This window comes from Phaethon aethereus (assembly GCF_964289735.1).
Source record: "Phaethon aethereus genome assembly, chromosome: 3".
In the NCBI taxonomy this organism is placed as follows: Eukaryota; Metazoa; Chordata; class Aves; order Phaethontiformes; family Phaethontidae; genus Phaethon; species Phaethon aethereus.
The window spans coordinates 25,068,831-25,086,195 of record NC_138576.1 but is presented as its reverse complement, the minus strand read 5'-3'; the positions used below and the strand labels follow the sequence as shown (position 1 = coordinate 25,086,195).

General features: G+C 35.2%; 1 protein-coding gene across 1 annotated transcript in view; it reads left to right on the top strand.

Moving 5' to 3' along the window:
* Positions 1-17,365, top strand: part of CSMD1 (CUB and Sushi multiple domains 1) — a gene marked incomplete at both ends in the record, with an annotated part of 1,255,958 nt that overhangs the window by 1,024,213 nt on the left and 214,380 nt on the right. The window contains 3 exons of the mRNA XM_081998094.1: positions 1,347-1,538; positions 6,066-6,192; positions 8,675-8,877. Of these exons, the coding sequence (XP_081854220.1) occupies positions 1,347-1,538; positions 6,066-6,192; positions 8,675-8,877 (522 nt within the window). The remainder of the gene's footprint in view (positions 1-1,346; positions 1,539-6,065; positions 6,193-8,674; positions 8,878-17,365) is intronic.

The following is a 17,365-nucleotide window of genomic DNA, read 5'->3' as shown; positions in this document are numbered from 1 at the left end:
AGTTGGTTTGTTTTCTTGAGATTCATATTTCTCTACTGACTATGACAGTAGCCTAAGATAACTAATTCAAATTTAGCTCTCTAACTTACAGAATCCTGAGTTACGATGGGTAAATCCCAACCTTTGTGTCCCATTTACAAACAAAGAGAACAAAGGCATTTTGTGTTTTCAGAGGACTTGTTTGGTAGACACGCTTTAGCATCTGTACAAGAGGAAGAACAAGGGTATTAGATTACTTGTCTTTTTTCAGCTGAGGTTGATCTTTTCAGCATCAGGAGAAAGGCAACAAGAAAAATGTGATACCAACTCTAGTTTCTGTATTTGTAAAATAATAAAAGGTTGTCTATGGAGATGTTATTTACCATAAAGATGTCTGATTCTCTCCTAATTAGTGAATAGCTACATGTAGTGAATAAGCTGAAAACAGCAAACTGAAGGGAAGACTAGCAGCCTGATTCAGAACCACATAATGAAGCTGTTCAGTAAAATAAGGACAGCAAAATAGAAACCATTTATAGAGTCAGAATTACTTCCTTCGGCTGGCGACATGACAGTAATTAATGAAAAATAAACAAATCTGACTGGAGTTGAGAAAGATTAATTTGGGACCACTCTTTATATTGCTCTAAGAACTGGACCTCAAGGCAAAAGGAGAGATTGAAACTTTATCTTTACATTTTAGCAATGCTATATGGAGAAAATGCAGAGACGAGAGGATAAAATATGGAAAGAATTGTAGCTGTTCAGAGTAGAACTGCTCATTCCAAGGTGCACAGAAGAAGCTAGCTATCCCATTCAGCATGCTAGTAGACCAAAAAAGGGAATGCTAATTGAAAATGAGTGTAGGAATATTTCTTCATTTTCAGCAGAGAAGAAACTGAAACCATACTATCTTGACACTAGGATGGATGAAATAACCTTTGCATTTTCTTCCTAAATTCCCACTGTGGTCTGATGGCTTTGTTATTGAGATTAGATGAGGAGGTGAAGCTCCCACTTAGTGCCAAATACAGGCTCAATACTGCTTCCTTTTCTCTGAATAAAAACAAGTGGTACAAAGTAATAAATAGCTCACTACTCTCTTTTGGGATAGTGTAGATAATACACTTTCTTCAACAAACTAATGCCGTAATCAAAGATCAAATGAATAATTAGTTTTTGTTTCAGTTTCTGATTTACCCAAATTATATATAATTTATCTTTGGTTACTATGGATACATCTAATCTAATTGAATTTTGAGAGTATAATTTGCATCAAGATCAGATTAATTGACAATATCTTTTGGTTGATATTTTATACCTTTGTGTCTTTTTTTCTTCTTTTCCTTTCCCATTTCTGTTTGCAGGTTTTGACCTAGTGAAGTGTGAAGATCCTGGCATACCAAATTATGGCTACAAGATCCGAGATGAAGGACATTTTATAGACACTGTTATTTTATACAGCTGTAATCCTGGCTATACAATGCATGGTAGTAGTATTATGACCTGCTTAAGTGGAGATCGTAGAGTTTGGGACAAACCTTTGCCTACTTGCATAGGTAATATGGATTGTGACAATGAAAGATTTTGGTCTGGTGTTTCAAGAAAAAAAATCTAATATTCTGTCTTTCAGTACTTTATCATATGGTAATGGTGTAAACACTTAAAATTGCAAGTAACAATTTACTGTGGATATCCAAGTATAACTTCTCTGAAACAGATGGCTGGATAGCAATAGCTAGGAAACTGCTGGGAAACACTTCTTTCTATAGAGCAGCCTTTGATGAAAGACTGTTGCTTTGGTTCTGATCATATCCTGGGTCACTGCGTCTGATATGCTATCAGTCACAGGCAATGGTATTATCCAAACACTTCACAAGCTAAGCAAATGCCATCAAAAAACAAATTAAGGTTTTTTTTTTACCTTATCTGTTTTCATCAGAAATTATTTCAGCATCTCATCTTATGAAGCTAATTTTCACCCCACATTGGTGGATTGTTTTATCTGCGTTCTCTTGAGTCATTGTTGCCATGCTACGTTACCCCATCTGCCACAGCCTTGAGGTAGACCTTTTCTTTAAATATCACATCTTCAATTCTATAAAACTGTGCTTCATTACAACCGACATAAATGTTAAATAGAGAAGTACTAGGTGAGATGCATAAAATAACAGAGCACCAGTATAGCTATTGGTCAAACATATTGGTCACATATAGCTATATAGCTAAGTGTCAGAAAAACCTCAGCGAGCAGCGTTTCTGCTTAGTAGAAGTGTTATTTTTCCCACTTGATTCCGAAATTACATCTTTACGTTTTCTCTTATATATATGACAGGTCAAAACAGCTCTTTCCAATTTTGATTTCAAGACTTTTCCAGGCTTTTTATACATTCAAGTCCTCAAGCTCTTCAGTTTAATTGGCTAGCTTCCTTTTCCTCTAAGCTTGCCCTTTTGTAAAGAAGAGCCATAATTAGTCCTACCATTGCCTATCTCCCCATATAATTTAAATGAAGTTATTACTGTAAGGTCATTTTCTGTCATATTTTCTTGTGCTTGTATTCACCACCAAGTAAGTATTTGAATCAATTCTAAAATACTTGTTGGTTCCAAGTCTATCAGGTGAATAAATCCATACAGCTACATATTCCCTTCTCTTAGTATGATGATTTGTCCTCTAATCTCTATGTGGGATGTTAAAACTCAACCATACAGTATTTTAAAAAACAAAACCAAACAACAACAACAACAAAACCAACCAACCAATGAAACAAGAAGTATATTCCAATCTGACCTGGAAGAAGACAGGGAACCCAGGATCAAGTAAATCTAAATAAAATTCCCATCTTTGCTCCCATAGAACAACTTTCATAACTGTTCTCCAGTGTATTATTTTTGACCAATATGTATATCTTTTCATGCTAACTTTATTTAGTTTACTGCATCATTACTATGCAATGCTCCCTCCACTCCCATATCTCTATGTGTTTTTCTTGATAACAGTATGCTTTTAAGCTTCTATATTTTACTTATGATTACAACTTTTTTTTAATTGTATTATACTTTTATTTTATACCTTGCATTACTAGATTTGGTCTCTGTATTTTGTTGCTACGCTTTTTGGAATCACTTGTACCAAAATCTCTTATTTCTTAAGGATCTCACTTCATCTCCAAATGGGATTATATCTCAACATCAATAGAAAGTCAATTTTCTTTCAGAATCCTGAGACAGATTTTGTTCTTGCTTTCTGTCTGTTCAACCACAGAGCTATCTTTCAATGTACCTTTATCTCTTTACATATCTTTTTAGTTGCTCTACTTTTTCCTGTCCTGAAAATCAGATTTAGGAATTGCATCAGTTTTGTATAAACTCCCTCTTCCCATTTCTCAATTTAAAACTCTTCTGAAACATGAATTAGCTCCCCAAGAATTCAAATGTTCATCATTCTCTCTGAAAATCTTCTAAAGGTGGATCTTTCTAAACAGCCTTTCACAAACTGTTACATTCACTAAATTGTTACATTTTTTCTACAGGAAAACTTGTCAGGAAGATCCCTGAAAACTTACTTAAGCATCTGCAGATCATTTAATGCTCTCTTCTTTTTTTCCTTCCAGTGTTATTTATATAATCCTTTCTTTCTTCAGTTTTATCCTATGCTATCACAGTTTCATCTCTTCCTACTCTGATTTGACTGACTTCTTTTTCTTCCTTCTTCTTAAGTTGTCACGAACTTCCAAACATCACTTTCTTTCTTTCTTAGACACATTTTCTTAATACCCTCCTGTTTGTGCAGAACTATTTTTTTTTCCTTATTGTGTTTTAGATCAGCATTTGATATTTGCTGTTGACATTTACATTCATCATTGTCTTTACAATCATTTCAATCTCATTCACAAAAGATTTCAAGACATAGACATATTCCACATACTCCACACCTAGTCACCTTCAGCGCCACACTGCCATATTGGTCTTAGCATTCATTTTAATTTTCCCTATGCTTTAAGCCCTCAGTCAGTAGATCATGAGACTCTTAATCTCAGGGTCGTGGGTTCGAGCCCCACGTTGGGCGCCAAAAAGGACTGTCGTGGTTTAGCCCCAGATGGCGACTAAGCCCCACGCAGCCGCTCACTCATTCCCCCACGGTGAGACGGGGGAGAGAATCGGAAGAGTAAAAGTGAGGAAACCCATGGTCTGAGATAAAGACAGTTTAATGGGTAAAGCAAAAGCCGCGCACGCAAGCAAAGCAAAGCAAGGAATCCATTCACCACTCCCCATGGGCAGGCAGGTGTTCAGCCATCTCCAGGGAAGCAGGGCTCCATCACGTGTAATGGTTTCTTGGGAAGACAGACGCCATCACTCCGAACATCCCTCCACCCCTTCCTTCTTCTTTGTCCCAGCTTTATATACTGAGCATGACGTTATATGGTAGGGAATATCCCTTTGGCCAGCCTGGGTCAGCTGTCTTGTCTGTGTCCCCTCCCAGCTTCCCGTGCACCCCCAGCCTGCTCGCTGCAGGCCAGCACGAGAAGCTGGACTGTCCTTGACTACTTAGCAACAACTCAAAACATCAGCACCTTGTCAACATTTTCTCATCCCAAATCATAGCCTCACGCTAGCTTCTATGAAGAAAATTAACTCTACCCTGGCTGAAACCAGGACAACTATATAGTGCATCCTCCCAAATTTTATCATGTATTCTGTTTCTAAACGAGTTTTCTCATAATTCTAAAGCAAATCTCTCAATTAGTTTGGGTTTAAATAATTTTGGTTTCACTGAGTTATCTTGAGTTCTTTGGTAAATATAATACTGTATGAGTGATTTCTTTATCTGTAGTTATCTATCACAGCAATTATTGCATTCTGAACTTTCTTGTATAATGAATGTTAACTGAAATCTTAGGCAAAGGTTACTTTTGAAGAAATTATGTACTAAAGCATTTTTGTGCTGTGGTTGCATAAATATTATGTAGTGTTTTGAGGGATCAAACTGGCAGGATAGGCAAGTAAATCAGTCACCTTGTTTCCTCTACAGCTATTTTCCTTCCTGGTAATAATTTGGTTGTCAGCAGTGTCTTGGTGTCATGTATAAGACTTATTATTTGTTACAAGTGTTACTGATAGATTATTTGCTCCCACTGCCATGGTTCTTTAATCATCCATGTCTTACACTATGCTTGCTGTACAGCTGTGCTTGAAGAGTTCCCCATGGTAGCATTCTTTAATACCACTGCTTGTAAGGCAACACTGTAAATGAAGTAGGAGTTCAGGTACATCACTTAATTGAAGAGTCAGTGATCCTTTTTGGTTCAGTGGCACCTGACTGTTATACAGTTCCAGTTTCATCAGTGTATATCTTTATACTGACCAGATAACAGCATGATGTTCTAAATGAGCAACATAAAAATCACTTGATTCCAGATGCTTAGCACTGCAATTGGTCTCTCCACAAAGTTGATAGCATTGATATAAAAATGTTTTAAACCAGATGCTGCATACTTTCAAATCATAGCTTTCTGATTTACTCTCTTTGTGGGCATATGGCATTTTAATTTTTAAATACTAAAGGAAATTACTAGGTAATACCTAATTGCTATTTGATGTAATTAAACTTGAAGCGATATAGAAGTAAATTGAAAGCATTAAACTAAAGGCATTTTGACATTAGAACAACAGAGAAAATTATTTGAATTACAAAACCCAATGCTGTAAAGTCTGAATTTGAGCATTCAGTGTTACTTAGAAAAGCCAAATATGTTAGATGGGATATTTCTGAAGCTTTTGTGCTCTCTTGCTGATACTAAAATTGTACTTTCGTAGTCTCAGTTCATATTGAACTACTCTTGTTGGTAAAATAACATGATCACACAAGTATGGTTTATTGCTTTAAAACAGGGTAGGAATGAGATCATTATATGTCCATTTTTAACTTGTGTACATGTCCTGCTTTGTATGTATGTGTACTGCTTCAGAGATATTAGGTCATTCTGTTACCATTTTAGGAGACAGAGAGATGTGGAATGGACAGAAAACGGAAGTGCAAAATATTATAGTCTTAAAAATAAATGTATTCCTTACTTATTTTGTAGCTGAGTGTGGTGGTCGAATTCATGCTGCTACATCGGGGCGCATTTTGTCCCCTGGCTACCCAGCACCGTATGACAACAATCTTCATTGCACTTGGATTATCGAAGCAGACCCAGGAAAGACAATAAGGTACATGCTTAATTTCAACGTTTATTGTTGACATCAGTATTTTATAAATTATGGTCCATGCTTTACATTCTCACACTCTTCTGCACAATTTTTTGTTTATTAACTTCTTACATTAATAAAGTTAATGCCTGTCATGCTAGTGTTTATGAGTGCCATTCTTCTAGGGAACCTGGGTACCTAAATAGTGTAGGAGATACCTAGGTGTCTAATTCAGAACTGTGAATTCTGTTAGATAATATCACCTATAAATCTTAAGTGTGGCAGAGCAGTGCCCTGCTATGCCTTTTTCTTGCTGTAAACAAGATAAAGCGCCAAGCTGTCAGCTATGGTTTCAAAGATCTTCCCTTGAGTCATTGTAGTGCCATTCTTTTATATCGTACTGTTACATTCAATGTAATAATTTGTTTTAAATCTAATATAATTATTCAACGCTGTTTGTTAAATACATCACCTGAAGCAGCTGTAAAGTTCCTCTCTGCCAGGAGCGCACAGACATCAGGCATCTTGGACCTTGTTAGGTATCTATTAGGAACTATCTTTTTTCCATAAATGCTTTACTCTGATGAGGTTTTGACAATTAACAGCAGCAGCAGAGAAGATTAGTGCTATAAAGCTTTATATACAACTCTGAAGGGTTTTTGTTTGCCATTCCTGCTCTCTTCTGTCATATCATTATTAATATATATAACATTTTGAATTATGTATCAGAATTTTTCCCCATAGTCAGTATAATAATAAGACCTACGACATCTCAGAAAGCATGGGTAGTAATCAAATTTGAGACAAATGATGAGATTTTAATAAGAAGTGCATACAGGACTGAGAAAATACTTAATAGATAAGGACTGGAAGATTTTCCCACATAGAGTAGGCAGCATAACAAAAAAAGGAAAAAAATTAGAAGAATACAGAAAATTAGGGAAACACAACTGGTGACTAATGCATGAAATAAAGGTACATGACAAGAACTGAATGATGGAATCTAGACCTTTTATTTCTGTAATGATTTATGTAAACATGATGTAAGTATTCAAGAACTCAGGCAGAAGGAAATAGTAATACAAGAAGAACTTTTAAAACAGTTTTTCCTCATTATTTTGACATACCAACAAGAAAGACTATCGTACTTTGTTGCTGATGTATAGCTAAATCAGTCAACTGGAAGGAATATCAATATTTAAATACTACTTCAGCTCAGTTTTGCTCTAGTAGCACACATTCAAAGACTTCGAAGCGGCAAATTCTGTTCAATATTCAAGCTAGTTTGTCCACTCCCAACAGGAGTCTGTTGTGAAAGCAAGAATGTAACAAAAACATTTAATGTCTAATCAAGATAGATAAACTTAATTTCTGTCATTGTAAGATAATTTGTTGATACTAATATGTTTAATGATATGCAACAGAGATTAGTTTTATACTCCAGTGACAGGAAAGAAGTATGTAATTTCTAGTAAATGTGTTACTTCAGAATATTAGCTGTTTATTTATTTTGAGCAAAAAGTTAGCAAATAGTAAGCTGTTTCATTATTCAGTTTATGGGGACAATAGTTTTAAATGATCACTAAAATGAAAATTATTACTTTTTCAAATTAAACGGGCAAAAATATAAGCAAATGTCAAGTTATTCATTGGGAGGGTTTTTTTTTCTTTTTTTATTTTTAGCATTCGTATTTCTCTAAGCCAAATAATGAATTCACTCCATCATAGGTGACTTCAATGCATCATTTACATTTAGATGACAATTTTCAATTTAATGATTTCCAGTTAATGACAAATATAACGGAGAAGGATCAACACACATCTTTTTGAAACAAAAAAGAAGTTTTGATAATTACCTGTTGGATTTCCTCAATGTTAAAAATGTAAACAGTCAGAACTTGAAGTTGATGCACATATTTTGACTAATAACATAGCATTCTTGAACACCTTTCTAAATTTAATAACTAACCTTGAGATAAATATAGATTATTCTATTATAATACAATTTTATATTTTATGAATTTTAGCATAAGGCAAAAACAGGATAATATATTTTCTGGTTTTGTATAGGAAAGAAAATGCCATGCTGACAGAATTCCCTGTGCTGTGTAGCTACTGCATTTTTTCCATTGCATGTAATTCAAGACAATCAGTGTTTTTGGTATCCTCTTTTGAATTAAGAGAGAAAATCTTTGATGAAATCATAGTTTTTATCCCTTAAAATATCTATCACAAAAATAAGTTAATTTATAGAACTAGTACAATATACCCCATAATGGCATTTTCTGTAATTTAAGCATTTATAGAACAGAATATAATCTCTCTTACAAGATCAGCTCATCCAACAGGAAAAATGGATAACTCTTCAGGACCACTAGCCCTTCTTCAGTCCTAAACAGCATCTCAAAACTAACATCTTAGAACAGTTTGGGAGTGATTGCTTGGAATTTTGTGTAATTGTGTTTAATGAGTAATGTACAGTGCTTTTACTTTCTCTTTGCAGTCTTCACTTTATTGTTTTTGACACTGAGGTCGCTCATGACATCTTGAAGGTATGGGATGGGCCTATTGAAAGCAGCATACTTCTGAAGGAATGGAGTGGCTCAGCCCTTCCAGAGGATATTCACAGCACTTTCAACTCATTAACATTACAATTTGACAGTGACTTCTTCATCAGCAAATCAGGCTTCTCCATTCAGTTTTCAAGTACGTAAATATTACTTCATCTCAAATACAATAAATATATACATTATTTATATATGCTATTATCATATCTATGAACTGTTTCCCATCTTAAAACTTCCACAGTCTTTAAAAAAGACATTATATTATTTTAATTATTTTATATATTTCTGCAAATAACTATGACCAGGGTGATTTTTTGGATTTGCTTTGAATATTTAAGTTTTCTTTTTCCTTGTTTTGTACAGTCAACCACATGCCTAACATTATCTAGTTAACATTATTTAACAAGTCAAATGGGTTTGTACATACATAAGTTTTCTTCTGCACTGATAGTTTTAAATGTTCACACCAGTTTGACCTAATAATATACTATTTTGTGTTTATAATTTATGTTGTTTGGTTTTTTTTCTCACAACATTGGTTGTATGATGCGTAATTTTTATGACCTTAACCACTACATGTTTGTGTACATGATTTAACTGAAGAATAAAATATACCTTACCATATTGAAATACATTTAAAAATTTACTATCAAACTAATCAATTTCATCTTCAGGTCTGAAGTGAAAGTTCCTTTGTATACAGAGGACCTGTGATGGATATTGTATATGTAATCAATATTGTAAAACTGAATATGTGGAGTTTTTCTATTATGTTATGACTGAAGTGTTAAAGACTGAGGGTGGGACTGCAGGGAGACTATAACAGTGTTTTTGACTCAGTCATTGCATCCTTATATATCTAGATATAATGTACGTAAGTGTATTTCTGTTCAGGAACATAGGAAAATTATGAATAAATAAAATATGTGAGAGTAGGAGGATCGTTTAAAACCTTCTCTGTAGGTGCTGTCATTCAGAAGTAGGGCACTAATAAGCTTTCAGTCATTATTATTTTCATGAGGAAATACAGTTTTAGGGGTTTCCTGGTTTCTAAGTAATGCATTTTACATTTACTGGTGTACTTCATTTTGCTTGATTTTTCTGAATGTTGCACCCTCCAAACCACAGGCTCTTTCATCAGCCCTAAGATATCTAGCTAAAAGTATGCAAAATGAAATAAAGACAGAGAGGAGAATTAATGTTTGCAAGATTTCTGACTAATGTGCTATATAATATGCTGCTTTTCATATTTGAAAAAAGTTACATCTGTGGATTAAAGGGGTTTTTAGCATTAGCAAAACACATTTTATGTTATATTATAAGAAAATGTTTATAAATTTATGCACAAATTTTAAAAGGAGGAAAACATTTAAGCAGTTAGATTTGTCAAAACGTTCTTTGACCTTCAGTGATACTTATAGTAAGTAGGAGGCAATTTAATACTTTAAGGGTGAAGAACTGACTTTGTTATCTTAGTATAATGTCTGATGGATGCATTCAGTGATCATGTTGGCAATTGCAGTGATTGTCTTACTGGAATTAACTTGAATTAGTGGTGAAGAACTGAATGCCCCAGCTCAAGTAAAAGGAAAATGATAGTAAAGTTTCATTCAACCTGCTTGACAAGTGGAATGTTTTATTAATTTTTTTCTAATTTTAAGGAGTAAAAAATATGATTTAAGGAATATGTTAAAGGAAATGTTGAATTATTTCATCTGAAAATCAGAGTTTAGTTTATTTAGTCTCCTTGAGACAATGGGCAGACCACTGTGGCCTTGATCTGTAAAGTATTTAAACTAATCAGTCTATGTCTGTGAGTATCTTTGCATGCTTTAGTATTCATCATGTGTTCGAACTTAGGCCAGTTTATAGCAAAACTGCACGGAATATTGAAAATTCATTACTTCAGTAGTTTACAACTCAATGAATAAAAGAGTCTTGAGTTGCTTAAACTTTTTTCTGGTAATTGCAGAAGATGTAGATGTTTTATTACACGTTCTGTGAAGGTAACTGCTCAAGTTTTCTGTCTTTGTGTCACTTGAAGGATTTTCAAGTGTTGCATTTATTAATGACTATATTTTATTTAAATATTACTTACAATCCAAGAAGTAAACTTCAGGTGCAGAATTGTGTGGGATTCAAAAACCTTCAATAATCTGGACCTCTTATACATGCAACTTCTGCATTGGCTTATGTAATTGAGATGAGTGTCTGTGTCAATGAACATCCAATTATGGGTTCATACAAAGGATATACATCTGAGAGTATCAGGTCAAATGAACAGCTTAAAGACAAAGCACTAAAGTGCCAACCTTCTGCTGGAGGATTTGTTTCACTATGCTGTGAATGTGCTGTTTACGTTCTGTACTTTGCATTCTAGAATGCCCTTATTGCATCTAACTGAAAAAGAGGTGCTGGAAAAGGATGGTATGTGGTAGACCAGAAATATTGCCTATAAATTACTTGATTGTAAATGTAATTAGAGGTATTTTTAATGGGAAAATATAAGTGGTTGAAGCTTACAAAATATTTGGAAATTATTAACGTACCTTGTCTTGCCCACTCAGCTCGGCATATAGAGCATGAGGACATGAACTGACAAGAGTGATTATGTTAATTGTAATCAGCCTAATGCCTTTCATTAAAATTTAATTACCATTTAATCATGCATAAAAGGACAAAAAATGGAGTTCGCTGTACAAAATTGACCTTTACTCTGGGGGTTAAATACATTTAAACTATGTGTTACAAGCCAGGTATGTCAACCAATTCTGGTCACCATACAGAAAGTGAATAAAAGAAGGGTATAGACAAATTTGCTATTTGGCTTCTTTATTGCAAAGAAACAAAGCTTCTGGCAGCAAAAACTTCCTGCCTAAGTTAGCCATAAGAAAGAAATTTTCTAACCTAACTTAATTCTGTCCTATGTGTCTAAGGTAAATAGGATAAATTTTCCTCTGAGCTTGCCTTTTCCTTTTTATCAACTATAGGTCTAGTTGTACTAACACTCACTAAATCTCAAACTTCTGGACACCTAAGGGCAGGTGCAGTGAATCCTACCTGTCTTTTCATAGGTGTCTATTTCCCTTCAAAATGCCATAAAGTATCCAGGCTAGTCTCCATCTGCCACTCTGGAAGGTCACACACCCATAAGTCCTTGGTCATATCTTCCAGTCCTGTGCAGATACCTTGGATATTGTAAGGCATCGCGAATGAGACTAGTCACCTATGTTGAAGCAGATCAATCTTGCCCTGAATGTTTAATCTTCAGCTATTTTAGACTTCTGAAAGCACTTGGATCCCATGCAAGTGGATGGTCCATGGCTTTTATTGCCCTGAAGCTTGTTTTATTGAGAGCTTGTTAATATCTGACCATATAATATGTTCAGTGGATATTTAACAAAACCAATACAAGTGGCAGATGGAAGGAACAGCAGTGGCAGTTGCTAGTCAGTCATATTATCATTCTTACAGACTCAATTAGCCTTATTTTAACAATACCTGGTAACAGTTCTACCCTTACAGTCCAGCCTTTTTTCTTGAACTAAGTACTCAACTGTCGTAACTTGAGAACTGTATCATTGTCTTAAACTAAATGATGCATTCATAATTCTTCAGCTGTTTTCATAGATTTTACTCCTCAAGGCTATAATATAGCACAGGATTATTCTCACTCTTCTTATAATGGAAAAAACATTTTTGGAAATGTCAGACCCATCTGTGATGGTTTTCTATGCCTACCTCTTAGTCATAGTATTCTGTAAGCATACACTTTAATTAAGAACATGACTATCTTTGCTTTCATGTGAACAGAAAGGTTATCTTTTTTTTGCTAATACAGAACAACTGGCAAAATTTAATAGAGTAGCAAAGAATTTTTCACTATTTTTTGTAGTATTTCTATCTTATTAGAAGAACTTCAGACATTCATTTTATTAAAAGCTAAGATATGAAATTATGTAATTTGTATAGTTGGTTTAGTCCAGTTCTGGTTTTTCTGTTGTTTCCTTGCTCTCCCAAGATTTTTAAAATTTGCTCTTGAAGTAAATGCAGCTATAAGCAATGAAGAGTAAAGACACTTGACTACATTTTTATTTTAAGAACACAATTCATCAATTATGATAATAAAAATAAACAACTTATACTAACCAGTTAATTCAAACAATCATTTGGAAATTATTCAGTGTGTTGTTGACACATCTGTTGATATCTTAGTTTCTCTGCAAGAGCTTAAGCATCAGTGGTCCTGTGTTTGATGGTTCCCAATGACACTGGGCTTAACCTGACAAGCCTGTTTAAGCAATGATGCTTGCTTCTGTACAGTTTTGTAATTCCATTTGGTCATTTGTTTGTAAACAGCAATTCTTACAGTAACTGTGTCATCTATCTTGAACTGTTAAGAGTGCTGTTGTCTTGTAAACTATTTTTTTTATTTCTGAGATTTTCATTTTGAGTCCGCTCATAGTGCCTTTGCAGGATAACCAAGGGATCAGGCCCAGCCAGCATGGGTTCATGAAAGGCAAGTCCTGCTTGACCAACCTGATCTCCTTCTATGACCAGGTGACCCGCCTAGTGGATGAGGGAAAGGCTGTGGATGTTGTCTACCTGGACTTTAGTAAAGCCTTTGACAGCGTCTCCCACAGCGTTCTCCTGGAGAGACAGGTGTACCCTTCTGTGGGCAAAGAACTTTCTGCACAGCCAAGCCCAGAGAGTAGTGGTGCATGGCGTTAAATCCAGCTGGTGGCCGGTCACAAGCAGTGTTCCCCAGGGCTCAGTTTTGGCACCAATCGGGTCCAACACTTCGGTCACAACAACGCCATGCAATGCTACAGGCTTGGGCAAGAGTGGCTGGAGAGCTGCCCAGAGGAAAAGTACTTGGGGGATTGACAGCTGAACATGAGCCAGCTGTGTGCCCGGGTGGCCAAGAAGGCCAACAGCATCTTGGCTCGTATCAGAAATAGCAGGAGTAGGGAAGTGATCGTACTCGGCACTGATGAGGCCGCGCCTTGAATACTGTGATCAGTTTTGGGCCCCTCACTACAAGAAGAACGTTGAGTTGCTGGAGCGTGTCCAGAGAAGGGCAACGAAGCTGTTGAGGGGCCTGGAGCACAAGTGCTAGTTTAGTTCTTTGAACTAAATTTTGAGTTCAATGAACATGAAATGCACTAAGATATCCTTTGTTAAAATAAATAAAAGACACAGGACAAAAGAATGCAAGTTTCCCTTTTAAAGTCTGTAACCTAATAATTTCACTGTTCAGTCTTTTCTCTTGCTTTCTGTGATGTTATAAATGTTGCATTGCATGCTCACAATAACAGTTTCATTAACATTAGCATGAAACTGTGTCATAGCATTCCTATCTGTCATCTAATTCATGTCCTGGGCAAGGCCTGCTCAGCCTCATAGCGGGTAGCAGCTCCTAATTTGGTTCCTGTGGAATTAAGCAGAGATGAAGCTTGTAGGTTACTTTGATGGTTACCTCTAAATGTGTGAGCTTTTGTACTTCAGATTAATGAAAGAGGCTGCATTAGCATTTGGGTTTCTTTTTTCTTTACGTTCTTGGACAATAGATATTTAAATTTGTGGTTGATGTTAATTTGCACAGTTCCTAGTCTGTACATTTACATATATTACATGAGATAGATACTTTTTAGAGAGCAAACATTGTTCTTTTGCATTTAGAAATGTTTGTTAGTCTGAAATCACTGGAAATCCTATGTACAATGTCTCAGTTTTGATGTGCCACAATCCTCCTCAAACCGTATGCAAACATAATAGGGAAAGATTGTGCGTTGCCTGCAGTTTACAAGCTTAGCTCCTGAAAAGTCTTTCTTATTTTTATAACCATGTGGAGTAGAAAAATAGAGTCTGCAGTACAACACTACAGCAAATGGCTTACCTGATTGTTTACCATAGACATAGTGAAATTGATATTGATGAAGGTCATGGGTTTTTTTCTTGAGTTACAGTAGATTACAAGCTAAAGAAACTGATAAAAAAAAAGAAGTGTCCTTTAGGTGAAAGATAAATTAGGGACAAATATAACATATTGCTCACAAGGCTACAGACACAGATATATATAGTGTGTCATCTTCTCAAAACCAGTCTCCTATTGATTTTCAATGAAGTTCTAAATCAACTTTGAAGATGTAATTGGGGGGCCAAATCCAAAATAAGATCTAAAATGGGATTCTGGAAGGTTATTAAATTAAAAACAGAGAGTCTTAGCAGAGTGGCTGACAACAAATGGAGGTCTGAAAACTCCCTAGAAATCTGTGTTTTTTCCAGCTGCCCATTCTTCTGGCACCTACCTCTAGTTCAGTCTTTTGTCTACACTGAAGCCTGTTCCGCTCTGAGCAGGTGAAACAGGAGGAGATGGGAAATCTGTACAGAATGTTACTCTATAATCCACTGATTACCATGCAGTTTACTGCTTAGGACATGTGCAAGAACTGAGAAGCTGCAATTTAGTTCTTTTCCAGCTTAATGGAATTCACATCCCCTCTTCTGGCCATGCCATTTTAGGCACCTAATTTTTCTCAGTCTAAAAATTCTAACTATGGAATGTGGTTTGATTTAGTACCCTTGAGTCTAATATGTAGTTATTGATTTCCCTGTTTTACAGCATATATGTTTTGTGTTCAGCTTCAAGTTTCTGAATTCCTCAGGTGTTTTGTGAAGATTGCATATGGCACCATTACATCACAGCATGAATGGGCCCATTCTCATAAGTATGTAATCTAGATATTAATTTGATATCTATATATTAGTGTAGGGGCTGAGAAGAAAAGAGCCTGTTATAAAAGAAGAGCGATGACAGAAGAACTGGTGATTTTTAATGTCTGGATTACTTTTCAATACATATAACCTCTATACACTTCAGATATTTGCAGAATATGAAATTAAGCAATAGCAGACTTGTAATTTTCATGCAGTTACAGAACCTCTTGGGAATCTTGAGAAATAAAACCATTTAGAAAGGAGACAAGTTGAAAAGTTGACAGTCTGTCTAAATGTTCACTTGACTAGATGACACATCATTGCTTAAATGTCTGTTGTTTTGTTTAATTAGGATCAAGTGTATTTGGCATGATAAAAAGGTTGTTAGTTTCAAATACATAAAATAACTTCTGAGGCTGCAAGAACAAAGGTGTAAAGAATAGTTTGGTGCTTATTAAACATCTGTCATTGTTTTTAAAATTTAGAACTTTGCATATAAAAAACATGTAAACAGTGACATGAATATTAAAAGGCATCAGTCCCTCATAATTGGTGCATACTAGACACAGTCAAAATGGGAAAAAATATTGGTTGCTGAGATACTATATTGCATAACCTGTTAAGGAGAAAATGAGGATATTCAGAGATTTGTTGAAAAAATGATACTAATTAATGACAGAGATGGGCTTATGCTCAAACACTTGAAAGAATTCTGCTCCTTTAACAGATATGTGCTATAGTGGTCCATTTTTTAGAGCTTTTATTGTCTGTCAAATAAGAAATAACTTCCCTGAGGTCATGACCATGCTTGCCTTCCCTTGTGGACATTTAGTAAACTGCGCTAATATGGAACATCAGGTAAATTGTCAGAGTGGTGCCTGGGGAGTGCTTACACAGTACTCATTAGTAGTGACAGCCATTACTTTCATTCTTGGACTGATGCTTATAAAAAAGTCAACCACTGTTAAAAAAACTGCCATGTCTTTTACTTCATTTGGATATGCTAACCATATACCAAGGTATGAGATGTACTATTTGGAAATGGAGACAAGGTCAAAAAGTTGTGAATAATTAAATGTTAAACAAACCTCCTGGGTTTGTGATGTGTTAGTTATTATAACCCATAAATTCTTATATAGGGATATTTTACAGTTTCTGTGGTTTGTCTAAATGACCACCTATTTGCTAGAACATGCATAAAAACATTTTAGCAATCGAAAATATTTGTTTCTTATTTTGCTCACTCTTTTTTCAATCTTTCTGTCTCTTGCAAATTCACTACACAGAACAAAAAGAGTTTTCCAGTTGTACAACTTGGTAACTGTTTCAGTTTTGCAAATGTTTAGTTGCTCCTGCTGTTTGTTGTAGTGGTATACTCTTCTGGTATGGACAGGAGGAGTAGATGCAGTTATTAATACACAAAATGTATTACCTGCACATTATGGTCAGAAAGGTTGCGTAGTGGTGGTAGTGATGGACTTCTTTTATCTTATGAAAGCCTTTGCATTGTACCATTTGAAATGACCTACCAAAATAATTTTAATGAAATATTAATATTTCCTGGGATTGAAACAGAAAGAATAAAAAAACCCCCACCCTCTCCCCTCAAGAAAACAGAGCAGAGCGGATGGACTGTTATCACTAACACACACCATTTATAGGAGTTATGGAAGAGACTGTATCCATCTGTTTAAAACAATAGAAAGTGATTATCAAACATAAGGAAATAATATTTTATGTCATCAGTATTTTCTGGCCTGTAGTTTGTAACACTATCCTAAAATCTAAGTACATGAAGTGCTACATACTGCTCAAAATACAGAAAGACATAGTAACTTCTTTCCCAGAGACTGCTGGAGAATGGTGCAGCCAAACATGATAAGTAACAATAACATTAACTCATCAAC